Source organism: Psammomys obesus, unplaced genomic scaffold (genome assembly GCF_907164565.1).
Source record: "Psammomys obesus unplaced genomic scaffold, mPsaObe1.curated_primary_1811, whole genome shotgun sequence".
In the NCBI taxonomy this organism is placed as follows: Eukaryota; Metazoa; Chordata; class Mammalia; order Rodentia; family Muridae; genus Psammomys; species Psammomys obesus.
In genome coordinates this window covers 24,474,493-24,497,632 of record NW_026596134.1, presented here as the reverse complement: position 1 = coordinate 24,497,632, position 23,140 = coordinate 24,474,493, and the positions used below count along the sequence as shown (strand labels likewise).

Genomic DNA, 23,140 nt, shown 5'->3' with positions numbered 1-23,140 from the left:
GGCCTGGGCAGCGGGCGGCAGCGGCGCGGAGCGGGCACGGCGCCTGCAGCCGGGCTCTGGGCCCTGGGGCGCCGCCTCCGCCGGCGGTTTCTGCACGGTGGGTGCCGTGGGGGCGCGGGGAGGAGGAGGGCAGGCGGGCACCTGGGGAGGACACCCCCGTCGTTAGCTACTGTGCGCCGGCCCGGGGCCGTGGGCTCCCCGCTGGAACGCTGCAAGCCGCTGCCCACCCGTTGGCTTCCCGGGCTGGGCCTGGCGGTCCTGGCGGTGGCCGGGACAGCGGGGCGCTCCCTTCTCGCTCTTCTCCCCCCATCCCCGCTCCCGCCCTCGCCCCCGGCCGCCTCCCCCCACCCCCAAGTGCGAGTGTTGGGAGGCGCTGCGCAAGGACGGCGGAGAGGGCGGGGTGAGCTGGAGAAAACTGTTTCAGGGACTGCGGGGTGTTGGGGGGGTGGGACTCGAGGGGGCATGCACGCCCCAGAACCCACTGACAGGTCGCGCCCCAGTCTCTTCCGCAGCTCCGCAGGACCTGGAGGAGGGTATTGGGAAAGGCATCTAACCAACAGGGCTTCCTTCTCTCAGGACCATTGCTGCGGGGCTCTGGTTGGGTTAGGAGGGAACCATGGGGTAGTCCCGGGTCCCCCTGGGACCCCTTCTCGCACATCAGGTTACTTAAGAAGGTAAGCAAGCTTCTTCAGGTAACCGGCCCACTTTAGAAGGCACTCTCCTGTCCCTTTTCCCCAAGAAGGCTAGGCCTTCCATCTGGACTCCTGGACCCTGGAGTGGCAGAGACAGGCTTTGCCTGAGTATCTGGGAGAGCTGGCAAGCCTGGAAGCCTTGGCTCATTTGCAGAAACGGATGGGCCATTTGGGGATAGAGGTGGAGAGGCGGGTGCAAGGAGGAAATCAAATCAATTGACTGTTGGGAGTCAGCTCCAGCCAGAAGATTATCCGGCCCTTGTGTGTAGGAGTGGCACCTTCTCGGTGGTGGTCAGGGTAGAGGGGGTCTGTGGTACAGGTCTGTGTCTGAGAGAAACTTGCACTGTTTGTGCTGGTACATCTTGGGACACTCTACCCACAATCTTAGTTCAGTGAGCGTGAGAAACAGGCTCCGCACCATAGTTGGGTACCTGCCGTCAGCAACCTCTCCCACTCCCGAAACCTCCCTTTCCCTAGGGTTTAAACATCACCTCCTCTTTCATTGCTTTTCAGCAAATCTGGCTACAGCTTGAATGGCAGGCTTATCTTCCTGTGCAGGTTTCTAGGGGAGAGTTTAACCAGGGATCAGGTGTGAGACGGGGCTCTTGGTTTTGCAGAAATCTGAGGTCCAGGGGATAGAAACAACAATTCCTGTGCCTCTGGGTGCTCCCCAGTTTCACTTTGTAAAGTAGGGAGGATGGATTTCTCAAAGACTCTTCTGTTTCCCCTCCATGTTGGCGTCAGTTCAGAGGAGCGGGCAGCTCTAGAATCTTCCCGAGGGGCTGGGTGCTGTGTGGTTTGAAAGGCTGCAGGAAGGACTTGGGGAGAAGGCCTCTGAATCGTGTGTCAATAAATTGGTTACAGTCATCTCCAAGGAGCTAAGTCTTTCCTGGCGCCTGTGTCACTTAGGAAGAGCTTCAGTTCGTGTCTCTCTTAACCACTGCCACCTGTCTTCAGGATGTCCTCTCGCCCACCTCTTTCAACCTGCGGGCCTAGGCCTCCTGGGCCTTGTTTGTTACACAGTTCCTCCTAGTGTTGCTCCCTCTCCCCATCTCCCTCTCTACTCTGGAAAGGAAGGAGCCAGCACAGACTCTGGCCTGCTCTGTATCCATTCAGCCTCTAACTCTCCTTGACCCCTCTCAACCCCCAGGGCAAGGGACAACTTTTATTCTTTTTCTGTGGCAGAGTGCAAGCAGACTTTTCTTTCCTTGGGAATGAATTATGTTCGAAACCCAGAAAATGGGAGGAAGAGAAAAGGAGTGTGTGTGCAGGGTATGTGTGCGAATACCTCTATAGGCAGGGGCAGAGCAACAGGCGCGCTCTTTTTCCATTTTCCTTTAATTAAGGCTCTGTGGACGTGTGTTTGAAAACAGAGGGTCTCCTATGCCTTTGAGGAGGGTGAGAACACTGTTTTGGCTGCGTCCCTCGCCATATGCAATGTGTGGTGGCCAATGAAACCGGGCCTGGCTCTTTCTGTTGCTTGTCTTGGCAGTCAGTTCCATGGCTTGTGTTACCAGCTCTTGGAGCTCAGGGGCTGCCAAGCTCAGTGTGCCTGTGTGTGTGTGTTCATGTGTGCCTCCGTGTGTGTGTGTGTGTGTGTGTGTGTCTTTGGAGACTTAGCAGAGACAAATGCCTCCCTGACCCAGGCTCGGAATTTCCAGTCTTTCTTTGCATTCAGGAACGGTGGGAGGCCTGGCAAGACCCCACCGCTAAGTCTGGTTTCTGCATGCAGCGGTGGTAGGGCTTCATTTCCAAAAAGAACCAAAGCCATCACACCCTACAGTGTCTGTAGCCGAGGGAAGGGAGGAGAGGAGAGAGATTGTCTAGCGACAGGACCTTCTTAGTTCCCTACAGCCCCCCCTGAGTTCTGCCAGAAACGACTTGGTGCCATTTATTAAGCCTCTATGGGCAGGGGAAAGAGCTGTGTTTTCAGGCAGAGCTTTGTGGAACACATCTTTCTGGTCTCCATCGAAGAGCAGGAGTCTGCCGGGGGACAGTTATGGATTCTTCCACGGCTGGGACAGCTCTGCAGAGCTCATTCCTGCCAGCATGCTGTGGTTTCTCCTCATCCCAGCTGCCCCTCTCCATCTTCCCATACAGCCCAATGAGTAATCCCGAATGGCCAGTGAAAGAGGTAAACGAGACTGGCACTGTGCTTCCGGAGCAAGGCCAGTGCCCTAGGCCACTCATAGTACCTGTGGCCCATAATATATGCACTCTAGCCTGCAAGTCCCAGGAGGCTTTAGGAGAAACCGAGGCAAGCTGCAGGCGCCAGGCTTCCTTTTTGTTCTTTTGAACCCAGCCATGACTAAGCACCTTTCCTTTCCATGCCATGCTGTAGTGTACTGTCAGGGTACAATATGGCCCTGCCTTCTTGGGGCTTAGGGTTGGGAAGAGGGAGAGCAGAGAATCCTCTTCCTGACTATGGAAAGACAGACCGTGGCTAGATAGGAACGATCTAGAGGTTGTCTCGAGGGGTCACTCGGCACCGACGTCTCCCCGGGAAGGACCCCACACCCTTGCCTTCCCACTCATCCAGCCAGGGCTGTTCCAGGTGCTTTTGCAAGTGCAAAGTAATTTAATTTTCTCTCCTGCCTTCCAAGGCAAGTGATGTCACTACCACTTTAGAGTAAGGAAAGTGATGCCCGGAGAGGGATAGAGCTGCCTTGGATCACATAGCCAGCAAAGTCTCACACTCAGCCAGCCGGCTCCATAGACTCCCCAGTCACCAGCCTGTGGAGCTCAGGGCAGCCTTTGCAAGAGGCAAGAGGAACGTTTTGCAGTTTGCCCTTACTATCATCCAGGCTTTCTCCGCCCTTTGCTCCCTGCCCCCTGGGTCTCTTTGGTTTTAGAGGCTGCTCGGCAGTGCCATTCAGATGGCTGGAAAGAAATCGTCGCCTGATTTTTTTTTTAATAGGTCTAAGAAGAGGCTTGGAATCGCTTGCTAGCTGGGTAACTTTGACCACATTCCCTAACCCCCCCCCCTTCCCAGCCTCCACATCTCACTTCCTCTGAGATTCCTAACCTTTGGTCCTGCAATTTGTGGTCACCGCCCTGCTACCTTTCTGTTCCATCCTGTGGAGTTCTGCCTCAGCATCTCCTACCGTCCTGGGAATCTTCTGGAGTCCAGCTCCCAAGTCTTCCTGATTCTTGATCACTGTTTGCTCCCTGCTTGTGACTTCAGCTCCACTCTTGCTCCCAGGGTTCCCAGCAATCTTGCTCATCCCCTGCTCTGTTCTTCCTGTTCTACTTTCTCTCAGCCTGGAGTCTCAGACCTGAGGCCATCTTGCACACTGTTTGCACACCATTCCCTATGCCAGCCCAGGCTGGCTGCTTATCTGGAGAACGGTTGTCTTCGGGGACCCAGGGAGTTCGAATTTTTTCTGATGTTCTAGAAAAGTTAGGGTCTCTATTCCTCTTATCTAGTCTTTCTAACTTTACAAACCTATTTTCGTTATTCTAGACGAAGGTGCTGATTATTTAAGGAGAACCCTTTCCACATGTAGCTTGCCAAAGGAGACCATGACTTACAGGCATGCACAGAGAGATTGTGTATATTGTTTTCCATATGGAAAACAAGGAAGGGGAGAGGGGAAGCTGAGTGAATGGTTGCTGCCTTTATTCTCTTGAGTGGAAGAACTGTTCGAGTTAGTGTCTGCCACTGGATATTTTTGGCCTGGAAAAGCTTTGTGGCTTTTCATTCGGCGCATCCAACGCAGCACCCAACTGTGTTCTTCCAAGTCCCTAAGAAAGGCAGCAAAGACATATAAATACCAGATATTTCTTCCAGTTCTTTCCCCATGAGCCCATCTGGCTTATTTTCCTCAAGCTGGCTTTCAGGGGGCTGTGTCAACTCTCCCGCTGTCTTAGCTCCACAACAGCTGAGGGTCCCTGTGACTTTTGAAACTTTTCTAAGTCTTATTAATACCAGGCTTGTCATCTTGGCAAGCCTGGTGAGCATTTCCTAGATTAAAAAAAAAAGAATTATTTTGTTTTTGCATACAAAGCGGTGGGTGATAGTTTGATACATGCCCAGCCTGGGTTTCCTGCCTTGGCCAGCTTATCCCTGGTCAGTGTCCCAAATTGCCAAAGCTGCTTTGGGTTCTAGCCTGTATTTTGAGGCGAAACACCCAAATAGGGCGTTTTGCTAGTACTGGGAGCTTGGTCCGTACTCATGATCCTGGTTACTCATGAAGACATTGAAGGTGTCTGTCTTCACTGAAGACCTCTGAGGCCCTGAAGGAAAGAAACACTCAGGTCTTTCTTGTCGAGCACCCAGTGTGCACTTCTCCTTTCCCACTAAATTGTTTCCATCTGGAACAAGGGTTGTGGGGGATGACTTCGCCTCTTGTCATCTTTCCTGTGTCTTCCTTGAGGTGGTGAGTTCCTCCTAGCTCTACCGAGTTCCCCCCCTAGCTCCAATCCCTCCCGCTTTTACAGATTCCCCAAATCACGTGGAACTGTGCTGTTTTCCGAAACACTGAAAGCTGCCTTTCGGCCTCTGCCGGCCAGCCAGTGGCTTTCGGTTAACGGGTTTTCATTTTGCCACAGCCCCGCTGCCCTCCCCTTCCCCCTGAGGCTGCGGGGATGACTTCTCCCTGGTGAGTGTCTCCTGGGAATGGCATGTGTTAAGGACTTTGTGGTTTGCATCTGAGCAGTAAGGGGCTTCCAAGCAGGGGAAGGAGAGAGTGGGTTTTTTGTGTCTATAAAGAAAGCTGGTGCCTGGTCCCCTGACCAAAATTTGTGTTTTGGATGGATTCACAGGGGAGCAGGAATGGCAAGAATTGGGGGCACTGGTAGCTGTTTCCGGGGGGGGGGGGTTCTTCAGTAGCAGAAAATTCATTATTCATTGGGAGCGTTTGTTAGTGTCTTGTATATATCATCTGTATGGACATAAACAGAAGCTGCAAACAGAGCCTACTGTTCTGGGAACAGAATGAGGTCTGGCTTCCATCTCAAAGGGATGGCTGAGGCGAGAAACACACCAAAGCCCTTGAGGCTTTTCTCTTGGGCTCTTCTATGGGAACGAAAGGCCTGGAGGCGAAAGCACAGCTTGATGGAGGATTCTTACATACTGAAGCTTCCTGTCGAGAATTTGCTGTTGTTCATTTCTTCACACGTTGTGCCAGAAATGATAGTAGGCAGTGGGGTCGTCTAAATAACAGCCAGCCATGACCTGTTTCCAGGTGGCACAGCTTTGCCGTAGAGGAAGAGTTGGCACCTGCCCCTTCCCTGTTCTTTTAGGGAGATGGCAGCTTGCCTGAGGGTGCCCTGGGTACGTCTTCCAGCTCTAGCTTAGGTCCCTCTGCACCATAGACCCCACTCTGTCACTGACCTTGGATACCGTCTTGGGACTAAGTTAGATCTCATGTGAGAGAGGCCTTTGGACTATTTTATGTGGCCTCCTTGTACTTATGCTGCTGTGGAGCTGTCAGGGGGAAATTCCTAGACCTGGGTCTCCCCAAAACAGAGGGTCCCATACCATGGCTCTTACATGAAAGTTGTCACTGGGAGACACTACCTTCTACTGAGTCTTCTGGGGGGTAGTGTTGGGGGTGGGGAGAGAAAAGGCAGGGTCCTAAAACCAGGGCCAGAGTCTAGCCTTGGTTCTCCTAGGGTAGGGGTGGGGAGAGAAAAGGCAGGGTCCTAAAACCAGGAGCCAGAGTCTAGCCTTGTTTCTGCCCTTATCTACCTGTGTGACCTCGGCAAGTCATTGAACTTTCTCTGAGCCTCAGCCTCAGTGTGCAAAGTAAGGATGTGGTTTAGACAAGTTCAGGGCCTTCTTCAGCTCTGAGACTGTCACTCACTGGGACGTGAGTCTCAGGTCCTTTTCAGAGGCGGCCCAGGGCACACTGAGTGCTCAGGAGGTGCATAAAAGGGAGACAGGTGTTTAGGGTATAATAGGCGAAGCTCAGATTAAAGAACCTGGGTACAAGGCAGGGAATCAGTGTAGGTGACTGGATGGACAGAGGCCATGTGGATACTGAGGAATGACCAGCCCACCATCCATGTGAACCTTTCTTTATCAGCGGTTCTCAACCTGTGGGTTGCAACCCATTCCGGGGGGGGGGGGGGCGCATATCAGATATTTACATCAGATTTGTAACAGTGGCAAAATTACGCCTACAAATTAGCAATGAAAATGATTTTACGGTTGGGGTCACCACAACGTGAGGACCCGTATTAAAGGTCACAGCTTTAGATAGGTTGAGCACCACTGTTTAGACAAAATAACATCCATTGGAATCTGTACTCTGAGGGTGCCAATCACTTACCTGTGTTTAAGAAAGAGACGCAAGGGCTTGAGAGATGGTTCAGCAGTTAAGAGCACTGGGTTTTCTTCCAGAGGACCAGGGCTGGTATCCCAGCATCTACATGGTAGCCCACAACCGTCTGTAACTCCAGTCCCAGGGGATCTGACACTTTCTTCTGGCCTTCAAGGGCTCTGTGCCCACACAGTGCATAGACATACATGCAGGCAAAACACTTGTACACATCAAATATAATGAAAACTAAAAATAGATAGGCCCAAGTCTTAGATGGGGGAGCATATTTCATCCTTAGAGGTGAAACAGAGCCTGGGTCTTGTGTCGTGTGGCTAAAAGCCTCCCCAGTGTACTCCTCTCTTGAGTCCAGGTCTGAGAAATTGAGTGAGGACAGTGTAGGTCATGCTTCAAGGTCACTTACATATGAGGACAGATAGCCCCAAATGTCACGGCCTTATGAATACTCAAACTCTGACAGCAGAGAAGCCTGGTCCAGCAGATGTCCAGGTCCCCTGTCCTGACCTGTGTGTCCTCCACAAAGAGACAGATGAACACATCTCCATTACCTGCCTACCCCACCCTATTCCTTGATTTCTAAGACTATAAAAACTGGCTTTTATAGACTTGGGACTATCTGTGAGAAAAGGGAGAAACTGATTTCCATACAGCACTGGAATGGATGAATGGTTTTGCTTTAGAATGTTCCCTACAGGTCTTTCTCAGAGGTACAAACCTCTAGCCTCCATGTAGTGCCCGCTGGCTCCGAATAGCTTGTCAGGAATAGGGTGGGTAGAAGGATGATGAGTGGCTGGATAGAAGGGGGGGCTGGAGGACTAGATATGCCTGCATTTATTGGCAGACGGACCTTCTTCCCTTCTCCCTGTGCCTGGGAATTATTGTGTCTTACCCATGAGATTCTCTCAGTAAAGAGAAGGAAGAAATTAGAATTCCTTGGGTGTCCGTCCCCATTCTATGTCCTTTCAAGTCTGCATCTGTCTTTCCTTGTGTGGGGCTGTGAGAATAGAGAGATCCTGGAGGCGTTTTCTGGTGGTGCCTGGAGAAAGTGCACGCCAGTTAATTCCATCTTCTTTACCTCAGTCTCTTCCTCCGGTATCAGACATAATACATGGTCCACCTTTAACTTTGCTTAGGCTCATCTTGTATTCATGGTGGCTCAACAAGTGTGCAGAGTAGGATGTGTGATTTGAGGGGAGGCACCCTGCCAGACCAAAAATAGCTGCCTCTTGAGCAGGTGTGAAGGTGCTTCAGATTCCACGGCTGTGCCAGGTCTCCTCGGCGGCCGCCACTGCAGTTTAAATCCACCCCACCTGCTTTAACTGCAGAGCCCCGAGGAGTTCTCTTTCTGCCTTGCAAGGGATTCTAGCCAGGTCTGGTGCCGTGGGTGGGAAGACTGCGGGCAGCCTGGTGCCAAGCCAGTGCCGGATAAAGGTTGCCCACGGTTGGCCTAAGCATCGCCTTTAGGAAGGGCCAACTCTCCTGCCTGCCAGAGATGGATGGCCTCTGTGAGTCAATTGGCTGAGCTTCCCTGTGTCACTGAGACTTGGAGCTTTCAGGCAGGAAGAGCAGGGAGAAAGGATTCAGGGGAACCCCTGGTGAGAGAAAGGATGGGCCCTGGCAGCTCACAGAGCCTGTTCACCTCAAACTAACCTACCCATCCTGCTTTCTCCAACCCCTCTAGGCAGGCCTGCCACTCCTCCTGCCATGATGCCTGGGCAGATCCCGGACCCTTCAGTGACCGCAGGCTCTCTGCCAGGGCTCGGCCCCCTCACTGCACTTCCCAGCTCTGCTCTGACCACAGAGGAGCTGAAATACGCTGACATCCGCAACATTGGGGCCATGATTGCACCCTTGCACTTCCTGGAGGTGAAACTGGGCAAGAGGCCCCAACCCGTGAAGAGTGAGGTGAGAACTCTGATCTCTTGACAAAGCCCAGGTTTCCAGGTTTGGTTCTAAACACACCTTGGAATCTTAGCCTTGCTCCTCAAAGCGTGTGTGGTCTGAGAACCAGCAGAAGAAATGGGGGCTCAGGCCACCACCCCGACTCAGGCTGAGTCGGAACCTGTGTTTTTACCAAGCTCTAGGGGATCCATGCATGCATTAAGTTTGAGCCACCCTGGGCTAGGGCAGGAGGCTTACCTTGCCTGTGGGTCTAGGAAGTGACAGGAGAGTGATGATACTGAGAAGACTGAGCCTGAGACTTATCATGGCAGTGTCTCTGCAGTGCTGGGAGGCTCAGCAGAGGTCATGGAAATGTGCATGTGCTTTGAGAAGCTCAGAGGGGATTGAGTTCTTTTTTAAAGCGTCAGCAGCCACATCACTCTCTTCTGCCCTCTTTGTCCCCCATCTGGAGCTGAACAAGGGAACTTGGGGAAAAGGATGGTGTCCTCTTCCTCTTTATACTGCTGCAGAGATAGGCATGGTTTCTCCTGAGGTGGGACTTGCAGAGGACGGACTTACGGAGCATCCCCTGTTGAGGTCTTCCAAACCTGCTACTCTTCTCTGCGTCAGGACAGCTGTTCCCCAGTGACATGTGAGAGGCAGCTGTCCCTAGAGTGGGTAACATTATACCAATGTAGTGCATGCCTGGGGCATTTACCCAGTGCTGATGATTGGATTTGTCCAAAGGCCCACCCTGGCGAGGGCTCCTGAAGAGGGACATTCTTCCAAAAAGCCACCACCTGGAAGGAGCCAGGGGTGGGAGGTAGAGGAAGCGCTGGACTGGGCTGGGAGCAGGCAGTGGCCAGGCATCGTGTGTGTACCCCTGGGTGTGCGCTTGGTCCTGCCTGGAGGAAGCATTCACATGTGAAGGTGAGCCTCTGTGGAGACTCAGGGCTGGGAGGCTGGAAGCTACGGAGAGGGGGCTTCCCGGCGGAGAAGGGCGTCGGGCTGTGCACTAAGTGCGTTCACCGGCCTTTGCTGTCCTCATTCCCTCTCTCCCTGTGAGTACCATGAAGGCTGCAGAGAAGGGCTTCCAGGGCCTTGCCCTGAGTGGCAAGCTCACTCTTTGCACGCTTCAGCTGGCTTTTAGGTGTGTTTGGTTTGGCCTGCTCAGTGTTTTAAAAGCAACCCAAACAGATACTTCACCTACAATTTTCAACAAGAGATTTAGAAAATCTGGTCACACACTGCTTTTGGTCAGGCATCCCAAAGGCTAAATGAATAGAGAGAGTCGGCTCACTCCTTTTTTGTTTTTCCTTCGAGACAGGGTTTCTTTGTGTAGACCTGGCTGTCCTGGAACTCACGCTGTTGACCAGGCTGGCCTCGAACTCACAGAGATCCCCCCGCCCCCCATCTCTGCCTCCCAAGTGCTGGGATTAAAGGTGTGAGCCGCCACTGCCTGGCTGTCTAACTCTTGTTTACCGTAGACATGATGCCCCCGTACGTAGAACCTTGACTCTGCTTTTCCTGTTGGTTTTTCCTATCTTACCACTAGCCGCCTTCATTCCCCTCCACTTCATGGCCCATCCTGGAGCCTCTGGACTTGAGACATCCGGATTAAAGACACCATAGGTATCTACTAAAGTCTGCTGATTCCAAAATGGGAACTGACGGGCTCTGTTCCTCTGAGTTTACTGTCAGTGCCGCTGTGCTATTGATAGTACTTCCGTCACAGAAGACCCTTGTCTTCTGGCCTTCCGCTTCTCACCTTCCCAGGCCTATTACCTGAAAGTGGGTCCTTTCTGGATTGTTCAGTTGTGAGAGGCACTAACTGAACAGTGTCATTAAATTTTGACGTCGTGAGTGGCTTGATGAAACCAGCCACCTCGGGTAAGCCTTAACCTGGCTGTGACCTGCCTCAGGATGCAGCATTTTCCATTTCTCGCCTCCCCCCAAAGGCCTTGGGAGGAGCTTCCTTTTTTTGGAGGAAAAAGCCCATTTTGGGGTTGGGTATTTTTACATTTCACAGCCACCCCCAGACTGGTGGCATATGCCCTGTACCTGATAGTGACGCTCTGTCCTCACAGGCACCCACAGACATGTACCATCCAGGCCGTGAAGATGACAAGCTGTTTTTAGGGCGTATTTGCATGTCCTCTCTCTCTCTCTCACTGTCAGGCTGCAGCATGGTGGGGGCAGAGAGGCAGTGGAAGCGACTGAATTGCACTTCACAGGGGAAGGCCAGCCATGCCCCTGGAACTTACTTCCAGAGGTTGCTTAGGTCAGACAGAGGGCTTAGAAGCTCTTTCTTGGAACTAACGGAGAACCTCACAGCCGATGAAGCTTATGTGGAAGGTCTATCTGCGTACGACAAACGGCCTTTGCATCTTTTCCCTCGGTGTCTTAGGCTGGTACAGCTGTCTGCAGTGATGCTGAGGCACCGAGGCTCACATCGGGCCCTGTGCCAAGTTCTCACCACACACACTATCTTTCACTCCTTACCTAGTCCTGGTGGCCACGTCCTCCCCATAGCAGGGAGCAGGAACTTGAGGTGAAGCGGCTTGAGCGCATGCTGCTGAGCAGTGGCGTGCCAGGTCCTGGGCAGTGATGGCTACTTGCTGCCATCACAGCTCTTATCTCCTGTGTCCCAGGCTGGGCAGCCAGTGTAGTGCTAGTCAGTCTGTGAGGCTCCTGGTTTTTCTCGAAGGCCTCTGTGAAGTCACTCTTTCCGCCTTCCCCCCACTTTCCTCTCTGTGCGTTCATGTGTGTGAATGTGGGTGCAGAGGTTAGAGGACAAGCTCAGATGTCAGCCCCTCACATTTCTGGGTCAAAACAGGCTCTCTGTTGGTTCTTTTCACTGTGTGTACCAGGCTAGCCAGCTCCAAAGCTTTGGGAGATTGTCCAGTCTTCGCCTCTCCTCTCTCCACAGGAGCAGTAGGGTGTCAGACACTCAGGCTATGTGTCTCTGTTTTCACAAGAGTTGCAGGGATTCCATGTCAGGCCCTCACTCTTGTACAAAGTGCGTTCACCCAGCGAGCCATCTCCCCGGCCCTGAAGTCATGCTTGACAGTAGACTTGTTAGAGGTGAGTCTGTAAGGCTGAGTGACGCTCACGGTTACCCTGTAGGAGAACCACGAAGCAGTGTGACTTTGGAGCCAGTGAAGTTAACCTTAGGCAGCACTGTCCCCTTAGCTGAGCTGTCTCTCGGACAGAGGATGCCAGATCCAATGAGCCCTAAAGCACTCATCCATTCAAAGACAGGGCTGTTCACTAGTGGCAGCGTTTCAGGGTCCCAAGGGGCACAGGCCAAGCCGCCGTGCAGGCAGCTCCATCAGAATTGGCTCTCAGGCCATCCGCCTTGCAGAGATGGACCACATCCAAACACACGCAGCAGTTCAGCTGGGGAAAGTCAGAGGGCTTAAGCAACAGGCTGTGAGTTACGGAGCCCTTTGCGCTGATGTTACTACTGTCAGCAGCTGGCATGACACTGACACTTTATGGGGCCAATTGCTTGTCTGCAGTCCATCCACTACGTACCCACTACGTGCCAAACGTGTTCTACGCCGAAGCCAGAACTATCAGCAGAGGAAATGGAGTCCTTCCTTCTCTTGGAGCTATTTATTGTCATGGGCACCACCAAAAAAAAAAAAAAAGGCAATTAATTTATAGTATTAAAGGCCAGGTAGTGGTCAGCCAGCCCCATCTGATGAGATGGTACAGTGCTCATTCTGTTGACTGGACAGGGACTCGAGGGACAGTCTGTCCTGTTGATGTGTGTGTGTGTATATGTGTGTGTGCGCGCGTGTGCACGAGCAATGTTTTAAGAGCCAATGTTTCTTTCTTGTCTCTCCCCTCTTTTCAAGGCAGCCCTGCTTTCTAGAAGACTCTAGACTTTTCCTCCTGTTATTTTATGACCCGCATCCCCTGATGGGAATACGCCCTAGCCAGCTAGTCCCTTCTGACCTGGAGATCTCAACCCTGCTACAGTGGGCAGCTGTGGCCTGGTGGCCTGGCGGCCTGGAGTGCATTTTCAGGTGTGAAGGACGGAGGCCAGATGCCTCACCCTCGTATACTCAGCCACACATAGCAGGCATTCACTCAACCCTAGTGGACAGGACCCCCACACCCCACGCAGCCCCTCACAGGCTGCAGCACTTGGGAGAGGGGCCCAGCACCTTCACTTGGCAGCACAGCGGAGCTGGCTCTGGAGGCCTGGGTGTGGGTGAGTTGGCCCCTAGGTCATGAGAGTAGGAGAGCTGACCCTGTCCTCTGCTCATGGAGGCCTTAAGTGGCAGTAGCAGTGCTGAAGAACACGCCCGGGTGGTGCTGATAAGAGAGAGCCAGTGGGTTGATCAGCTCAGCTACGACCCAGGCCCAGATCCAGGGCTCTGAGTTGGCCCACCCTAAAATCTCTATCATCTAGGAACTGTTGGGATGTGTGCAAAGGCCAGTTCTGCTGTTCCAAAGCTTCAGCATCTTCATGACACAGGGCACCGACAGGATAAGCGGGAGGGTCTGGATACGATCCAGGATTGATGGAGTCACGGAAACCAGAGATCTCACACCTGACCGTGACTAATTGCAATGGACATTTATTTGCAAGTGAAAATGTGTTTGGAGGGAGCCTAAGGACTCAAAAGGAGGCTGGTCTGGGTGACCTTCCAGGACAGAGGTTATAAACCATCAGTCAGGCTGGGCTGGGGTGGTGTGTGTGTGTGTGTGTGTGTGTGTGTGTGTGTGTGTGTGTGTGGCCAGCCTGCAGACTGAGCCTTGTTGGTGCTGTGAAATACCTCAACAGTCAGTGGTCTCCTCCTTCCAGTGCCCTCCCCTCTCCTCTCCTTCCTCTTGCTTTATTTTGCTATTCCCCCCCCCCCCATAAGCTATGGTCTCCCTACATAGCCCAGGCTCGAACTCATGAGCCTCCTTCAGTCTCATCCTCCTGCACATTGACATTTAGTGATGGCCACCCCGCTGTGAGTGTGTGTGTGTGTGTGTGTGTGTGTGTGTGTGTGCGCGCGCGCGCACGCGCGCGCGCTGAAAGGGTTGCAGTAGTTAGGCTTCTCTTTTAAAATAGCCCTCTCTGGCCATTCCAGCCCTTACACCCCTCTGCGTAGAGGTGCTTGCCATGTCACTGTGCCACAGCCCGCACCGCCCTCTTTGTTGTCTTGCACTGGCCCATTCTCACTGTGCTCTCAGCAGCGGTTGTTTGGGTTTGTGCTCTAGGTTCAGGTGCAGGGGTCCAGTCTTACAGTCCATGCTGCTGCTGATGTCTGCTCCTTTAGCTCCTCACAGGGATTGTGAGTTCCACACCTGCTTTTTGGGACGGACATTTTTTAACTGCATCAGTTTGTCAAGGCACTTAAACCCTTTCTCTCTCCTTTGCTCTAGCTTCTAAATCTTACTTTCCCTGGTTTTCCTATTTCTTAATTTAAATGAGGCGGCAGCAGAGGGAAAGAGAGAGAGGGAGAGGGAGAGACAGAGAGACAGAGACAGAGACAGAATATGAATCAAAATAACCATTCTCGAACTCAGCGGATCATCCACAAAGCTTGGGATGCTTTTTCAAGCTCCAGGTTTCCATGCCCCGCCCCCACCCCACTGGGAGGTACTCTGTGTAGAATTTAGGGGCTCTGTGTGCACTCGGATGTTCTGGGGAGTGTGACCATATGTCCTTCCCAGCTTCATTGCGGGGGTCCATCCCCTTGTCACTTTCAGAGCTAGAGAGAGGAATTCTGCTGCTAGCGTGTCTGAGCCTGGTGGCTTCCCACCTTCTCCGGGGCCCTGTGGGACATTTCAGAGCTCTGTCCCCACTAGATGAGGGTGAATTGGAATCTGTGGGCCCAGGGTGACCTCAGAAGACGTTTGCTCTGCAGCACAAGTGGCCTCTGCAGCGAGCGTTCACCAAAGGGACCAAGCCATACATCCTTGTTTTAGCCTGAGCATATGAAGTTGCGTCAAGCCAGCGCTGTGCTGGGTAAACATTGGCCTAAGCTTGCTTGTGTTTTTAGAGACTTGAAATGTAAAGGCAGTCCGCTGACAATTTTAGCAAGCCTTGCATAATTGGTTTTTAATTCGTGGCTCTTTGGAATAGGCTTGGCCTTCTTCCCCTGGCTCAGGTCCCCCCCTCCCCCGTCTCATACTTGGTTGGCAGAGAATCCCAGTCTGTCCTTTCTGGAAACAGACTCCCGAAGCTCATCTTCGAAATCTTGAATTTCCCCTTTGGCTGCATTGCTTTTGTGAGTGCGTTTTGAAAAGTGGCTGACTATTTAAAACGTTGAGTGTGTGCAGGTACAGGTGAAAATGTGAGTGTTGGTGGGAGCCAGAAGAGAACCTCAGATGTCGTATTTCCTCAGTCACAAGCCACCTTGGTTTTTGAGACCAAGTCTCTTTTTAAACTGTAGCTCCTCAAATGGCAGGCTGGCGGGCCAGTGACCTCCTGGACCCTCTGCCACCTTCTGACACTGGAATTGTGAGCATGTATCTCTACGCCCAAATTTTTAGGTAGGCCCTGGGGGTAGAACTCAGGTCCCCGTGTTTTCATGGCAAGCACTTTAATGAGAGAGCGACATCCCCACAGGCCTGGATTTTTTTTGTTTTTAAGCAGTTAAATGGAAGGAGTGAATGACAGTGACAGGCAGTGATGAGTTTGCTTGATGTGTGGCCCCTGTGGTCCTGAGCCTACATTGATACCAAACCCTGAGCATGTACAAGGCTTCTGGAGGATTTTTTTTTTTTTAATTTAACTGAAAATGGTGTTTCTGGGATTGAGAGTAGCTCAGTGGTACTCAAGGTACTAGATTCGACCCTTAGCACAAACCTATGGGTCCTCAGGAGGGGTGATGGAAGATATGGATGAGTCTGTGTCTTCTTGGGAAAAATCAAACACTTTTGAAAAGTTTGTTTTTGGGGGGCGCCGGGTCTTGTGGCTTCTTCATGCTCCCACATTAAGAAGGGCATGGTACTAGTACCTCTCCCGTAGGGCTGATATCATACAGTGAATTAATGTAGGTAGTGATTTCCCAGGATGCCCAGCACATAAGCTTGGACACACACGTCCAAAGTGTTGGTTGTTCAAGTTCATTTACTGGTTAAGCTTGTGCCATGGGCTCTCATTTCCTAGAAGGTCCTTTGTCCCTGGAAGTACTGGACAACCTGGGTGTTTGGAAGTGCTCAGGGGTCAAGGGAGCGGGACACAGTCCTGGCTTCCTAACCCCAGGGGCCAGTTCTGGGATCTAGGAAGAGCACTGGGCCTGAGTTTATGCTTCCGGGTTTAAAATGCCACTCATTCCCAGTGAGACTTTGGGCAAGTCGTTGACCACGCTGAGCAGTAGAACAAGGACAGTCAGACTCAAGAAATTTTAAAGCAAAGGTTCAGGGAGATACTGTACAAAGACCGCGGCCACACAGAGTACACCGTGTGCTGGGGAATTACCTCTCATGGGAATGAGCGTGTTGGCTGTGATTCAACTGTCCCCACGGTGCTGTTCTCATAATGTGAGGAGCTTGTGACCTGGGCTGCGGGGAAGCAGCGAACCTTCCTGTTTCTGGTGCTGGAGACTGCGCTGTCTCCAGCGCAGTGGGGACGAGCGGGTGGGGACGAGCGGGTGGGGACGAGCGGGTGGGGACGAGCTCTAACCCTTTTCTGCCTTGTGAGACCTCTCCTTGTACCCTCTGCAGTGTTTGGGTCACTGCTGGAAGCCTATAGGCCACCTAGGGTTTTTTTTGGGTTTTTTGTTTGTTTCTAGCAGCTCTGTAAAGTAGCCCCTTCAGGCAGTCCCATTGATCCCCTTTGCTGTCCCCCAGATCTATGGCAACGTGGGCGATGCTGGGTTGGGAAACTGACTTCTTTCTCAGGCAAAATTCATCTGGCTGAACAGTGTGGAGCCATTCAAGGCTTTCTCTCTCTCTCTCTCTCTGTCTCCCCCTCTCTCTCCCCTCTACTGTCCTAAAAGGCACAGAACAGCTTGGCTTGAGGTTGGAGCAGAGGTCCCTGGAAAGACCCACGCAGAGATGGATTGAGGCAGGCTGTGTGGGCGCCGGGAGTGAGATCCTGAGTCTCCTCCGGGTTTAGCCAGGCTGGATGGTTACTGTACTCTGCAGGGTCAGTGTCCCACCTTGTGGAGCCCAGTGTGGGGGCATGCTGCGGGCGGCAGGGCCTCTTCTGCCTTCGTCCTTGCCTGCCGCCCAGCCTCAGGGGAGATCCTAGCTCTGTGGCAGCCAAACCCATGAAGCTGGTGCTCAGGGGGCCTGGCCCTAGCGAGGTCTTGAGACACCCTGAGCAACCCAGTCTGGTTAGCGCCACCTGGGGCTAGGGAGAAGACGGCAGCCTGAGTGCAGATTTGTCGAGGTGACTAGGGTCTGTGTCTATAAGTCTGATTCACCAACCTGGACTCATTTTATACTTCATTTCTAACATGATTCTTTATTCTAAAAGGAAAAGAATAATTAATTTTTGTTAGAAGAAACAAGATAAAAATTTTTGTGTCCTTGGACTAGGCAATGGGCACACGCATATACTCACACACACGCACACATCACTAACAGTGAAATAAGAGAAAAATTAGACATCTCACCCACAGATAAGAGCTTTTGCACATCATAGATCTAGTAAGGCACTGGTGTCCAATGTATAAAGAATGTTTGTGGAGCTAGAGAGATGGCTCAGGAGTTAAGCTCACTCACTGGCCGCTCTTCCAGAGGATCAAAGTTCAATTCCCAGCACCCACATGACAGTTTATTATCTGTCTGTAACTCCACCTCAGGGTTTCTGACACCCCCCAAAAGTCACACACGTAGGCAAAACACCAATGAACATAAAATAAATATATATATATATACATATACATATATAATATATATATATATATATATATATATATATATATATATATATATTTTAATGGTCATCGGGGTGGGGACACAGCTTAGTTAGTAAAGTGCCTACCATGCAGGCTTGGGGACCTGAGTTGGATCCAAAAGCCCAGGCCCCATGACATGTGCCTGTAGCCCCAACACTGGGGCTGGAGAGTGATTGAGGAAGACACGTGTTATTTGACCGCAAAGAGGGGGAGGTACTGATAATACATGTCCCAGTGCAGATGGCACTGAAGTCAGTGTCTCAAGGAGTCCCAAGGATCAGATATTCCATGACTCCACGTACATGAGAGGCAAATTAACACAGAGCTGTTCCCCTGATCGCCTTAGGGAGACAGGAGGAATGAAGAGTGTGGCAAGGCCGGGGGTGGGGGTCATCATAGAGAGGGAGTATAAAATGTTTTAGAGTTGGTTATGGTTATGCAGGTTAGGTGCCTCTATACTAAGAGCTGTTCAATCGTGTAGTTTGGTGGGTAGGTTGTACATGTGAATTCTACCTCAGCAGTACTTAGCAATCGGAAAGCATGCCGGGAAGTGGTGGCACACGCCTTTAATCCCAGCACTTGGGAGGCAGAAGCAGGCGGATCAATGTGAGTTTGAGGCCAGCCTGGTCTACAGACTGAGTTCCAGGATGTCCAGGGCTGTTACACAGAGAAACTCTGTATCATAAAAGAGAGAGAGATTGGAAAGCGAGAGATCTGCCTCACAGGGGTCGAGGAGGTTTAACATAAACTTCTCCCAGCATGCAACACTGTTCCAGAATTTGCATGTATGGCTGTTAAATCCCCCTTTGGGGCTGGGGAGAGTTAAGCGGTTAAGAGCACTTGTTACTGCTTTGCAGAGGACCCAAGGATTCCCAGCATCCACACGGTGGCTCAGAGCCATCCCTCGTCCCAGTTCCAGGGGACCCCACAGGCACACACATGATGCATACAAGCAAAACATTCACACACGTAAAAGTAATATGAATAACTAGAAAAGATAATCAAATAAATCCCCCTTTGGTGCCAATATCAGTAAAAGGCCCAGAGCTTGTGAGGTCAGCTTTCCCTCCTTCTTTTCTTTTATTAGCGGCCATTTGGGATCGGGCATCCTGGACAGGGTTTTGTGCAGAACTCCAGGAAATAGGGTACACCAGGGTGACCGCTAACTCTGTCTACATACCTGGATCCCCAGTTCTGATTCACCCAGTCTGCTTGGGACTGGCAGGTGGTTCTAACCAGTGTCTTGGTTGAAACCCCCAGCAAAGGAGAATGCAGCCCAGGTCTCCGAAAGAGTGAAGGCGTCTGTGTTTAGAGCAGGAGGCTTACCTGAATATTGCCCCTGGTGCCCAGCAAGTGGCTTTTGCAGATGTCAACTCTCTGCTCTAACCTCCCTGTGAGGTCGGTGGGAGGATGGTTAGCTGTCAGGGAATGGTGACTCAGCAAGGCCAAACCACCAGCCAGAGCCTCACTTATTTATGTATTTCTATTTATTTATTTTGTTTTTTCGAGACAGGGTTTCTCTCTGTGTAGCCTTGGCTGTCCTGCGCTCGCTTTGTAGACCAGGCTGGCCTCAAACTCACAGAGATCCGCCTGCCTTTGCCTCCCTTTGTCTCCCTGAGTGCTGGGATTAAAGATGTGGGCCACCGCACCCGGCTTCAGGGCCGCACTTAGAGGGACTTTACCCTACTTAAAAGAAAGCTGACAATAAATAAATAAATAAATAAATAAATAAATAAATAAATAAATAAATAAATAAATAAAAGAAAGCTGTCTTTTGGCATGAGAGCTGTCTGTACAGATTACTAGTTGCCTAAACTAAGGGTTCCTGGTGCCAGGGTGATCTATTTTGCATAGATTTCAGAGCAAGGGCTTCCTGCAACTTGTCTTTAATGGATGAGTACCCCGAGAGGCAGCCAAAGCATCATTTCTATCTGTCTATTCATCTTGCTTAGCTCTCTACCTACCAGCTTGCTGATCTGCTGTTGTAGGTAAATTTGGATGCCCAGGCTCTCGGGAGGCCCCTGGTCTGAAGCTTTGCATCAGCTAAGGCACCATCTTGCCATTCCTGACAATTGACTATAATAAGAATTGATACAGTTACAGGCCTTTGAATGAAGTTCTCCCATTTTTTTTTTTTTTTAGATTTAGCTTTTGGGGTACCAACTGGGCAAAAGGCTTTTGTTGCTAAAACCAGCCTGGAATCCACTGGTTGATACTGATGGGCTTCACTATGAGGTCCACAGGCCAGTATGCTGGCAGCCAGGCGTATTCTAGAGGTGCTATATTGGGTTTCACCCAAGCTGACCCAGTGGAGGCTGGGATCCAAGCCTCCTTTGTGCATTAAGCCATCTGGGATTTGGATGCTGTTAGATGAATTTGTCTTCCAGCCCTGCCCGGCAAAGATCCTATCTGTGAATGACAGACAAGGATCTAAAGCCACATTTTCTTCAAATTTGCCTCCAGCTTCTTGCGTGGATCTGCCTGGCCTCGGGCATTTATCAAAGCATGTGGGTCTGCTCAATCAGAGGTTGGTGTGAGTCAACAGTTCCAAACCACGATTTCCATGTCCTGAGATCCCTGGCCTGACATCAGCAGTGCCCACACCCTGAGGGACTTTACCCCATTCATTAAGCTGGCTCCTTTGTTGTTATAGGAGGGACAATCAGATAAACTGTCCCCATGCCCAAGGAGCCTACATTTGCTGCGGCTTGCCCTGGAGTTCTTAACTGTTCTAGGACTGGGGAGTGCGTCCCTCCATCCCTTTTGCCAGGGACAGCTGTCTGCCATACTTCATCTGCCTTAGTGTGGCCAAGCCTTTCTTCACTCATCTGAACTTTCATTCTCATGGTTTAATCCTTCAGGCAGGCATCCCCGACTGTGACCTCATTTGACCTTGTCACATGGGCAGGATTTTTATTACCCACCATTCAGTTCCCTCGACGGAGAGGTGGCCGTTCTGCTGAGTGATTTGTCAGTGATCTATTTCTTCCTCCTGAGAGAAGTTGGCTGAAATCTGTGGTTTGGCTGCACAGCCTGCATACAGATGAAACGGAACTGCCCTGGTGGAGAATAATTAAGCCCAGGACCTTGTTTTTCACCTTCACGATGAAAGACAAATGACTTCCAAAGGCTATAATGGGTTGGCACTTGAAAAGGGCGACTTTGACCGACTTGGGGCTTTCAGAGCATCCCTGTTCATAAATATTCTGTGTGGTGGCTGAGCCTCCCTCAGATTGTCGTTAGAGTGGATGTGCGGGAGCCCGTCTCTTCGTTTGTGGACCGGTGTGTCTTCCAGGCAGTTCACGCCAGACACCCTTGTTAGAGAATCCGTTTTGGAAGTGGGGAGTCAACAAGGTGCTCGCTGTGTAAGCATGAGGAGCTGAGTTCCATCCCTGGCTCCGATGTAAAAGCCAGCCGTGGAGGCACATGGCTGAGGAGGCAAGAGACCGGATTGTTAAGAAAATGTCTGCCATTTGTTTTCTGCCTCATTGCCTGCCTTTTGGGGGGTAACTGAGAATCTCTTTTCATCTTTTGAAGTAATTGTCAACCGGACAAGAAGAAAAAGGTGGCTGGCCTAGTGGTGGGAAACCAGATCCCACTAAACCCTAAGTGTGGACTGGGCCTGAAACGGACACATTCAACAAATTCATTGCTCTCCACACACTCTTCCTTCACAGGCGGCCTCCGTGGCCAGTGTCAGCTCTTTTTTTGGGGGGGATGGGGGCGTTAGTGCTGACCCCTGCCTGTGCCAAGGTGGTCTCCTCCCTTCTCATGATCTGTGCTAGTTGTGTTTGCTCTTTCCCTAGTAGGGTTGGCGGCGAATGGGTGTCACCCTGCTCAGCCTGATTTTGGAGGCTTTGTTCCAAACACAATGCTGTCTTTTCTTAGCCTTGGAAACAGGCTGTTCTGCGTGGCTTTTTGCAAAAAATGGCCCTTCCCTGTATGTGCTATAAACCAGCCCACGCCTAGAAGCCTTTTGTTTTATAGGTTCTCTTGACCCAGAGATTCCACCATCCCCCCGTGAACTAGGTGGGTGGAAAGCCACGGTGTGGGGAAGGCCAAGGTCAGAGACACTCGTCACTTGGTGAGGAGTGGTGGGGAGACAGAAGCTGATTTAATGAGGAGACTACGGTGCTGGTGTGACAATTCATAAAGGACTACCAGTCCCTGAGATGGCATCCATGCTTCTTCCTGGAAGACAGTGCCTTCTGCCTGGCCTGCCAGTGTCTGGCTCAGGGACCTGGGCATGCTTACTCCTCTCTTTGAGCATTTGGTCTCACGACGCACAGGGGATATAGAAACTTCAGGGTTTGTCTGTTCTAGAACCTCAGGCTGCACTGTAGTTTTAGCCCTGCCCCCCCTCATCACCATTACCTACAGGTGCTAGGAGCTCCTCATTCACCTGATGAGCCTGGGAGCTGGTGAATCGCTGCCACAGGGGGTTCTTCATCAGCGGTCCCATAGAGCCTTCTCCAGGGGTTGCAAAGTGTCCTTGAGGGAGCAAGTGTGATGCTTGAGTTTGCCATAGTTACATCCTGGCCCTATGGGTAGAAGAGTGCAGGAGCAAAAGCTATGGACCAGGAGTCAGGAATCTTGGGATCTTGTCCTGGAGCCATAGGGCTGGTCCCGAGCACTGTAAGGGAGAAAAAAAGAAAGTCCTGGGTTCTTGTCTAGATTGAATTTCCTTTCCTTTTATCAAATGTTTAGCAATCATCTGGACAAACAAAAAGCCAACAAGACACAGCCTTTGTCTTTCCAACATGGTGGAGACAGCCGCAGAGGGTATAAAACAGTACAGTAAGGGCAAGGATACACTCAGAGTTGGATGGGAGCTTAGAGCGGAGGGATGCTTCCCAGCCTGAGGGCTCGCAGTCAAGGGGGACCACTGAGTATACAGGAGACCTGAGAAGTGAGCTAAAGGCACAGTGGGGCAGAGATACACAGGCCAGGGAAGCCTGAAGCAGCTGGGCACCAGGTACTGCAGGAGTACAGAGTGGTAGAGTTGGTAAGGGCAGCAGGCGAGGCCACAGGCAGGTGGGGCCAGGTCACAGGGGCCTTGTGCAATATGACAAGCAGCTTGGTCTTTAGAGTGAGGAAAGCCACTACCTCTCTAGGAGGCCTGCCACCGGTTTTATTTGTTGGCATTTCAGAAGGATTCACTGGCTGGGCTGGTGTGAAGGAGGCTCGCTGCAAGACCAGGAGTCCTCCTAGGAGGCCATGGCAGTGTCCAGCTGTGAAGTAGGGTCCAGGAAAAGGACAGTGGAGGCGTGAGATGGAGACCAAATCTGAAAGCCATGCAGCATGAGTGTGGCTAACCTGTGTTGCACGGGCCACGTGCACGTCAGGTTAGCTGCGAATGCCGCTCAACACATCTGTAGATAACAGTGTCAACCTTGGATGGTCCTGATGGAGGGCATGGAATTGG

General features: G+C 51.6%; 1 protein-coding gene across 1 annotated transcript in view; it reads left to right on the top strand.

Moving 5' to 3' along the window:
- Positions 1 to 23,140, top strand: part of Jdp2 (Jun dimerization protein 2) — a 40,675-nt gene that overhangs the window by 1,111 nt on the left and 16,424 nt on the right. The window contains exon 2 of the mRNA XM_055593262.1: positions 8,658 to 8,881. Coding sequence (XP_055449237.1) covers positions 8,658 to 8,881 — 224 coding nt within the window. The remainder of the gene's footprint in view (positions 1 to 8,657; positions 8,882 to 23,140) is intronic.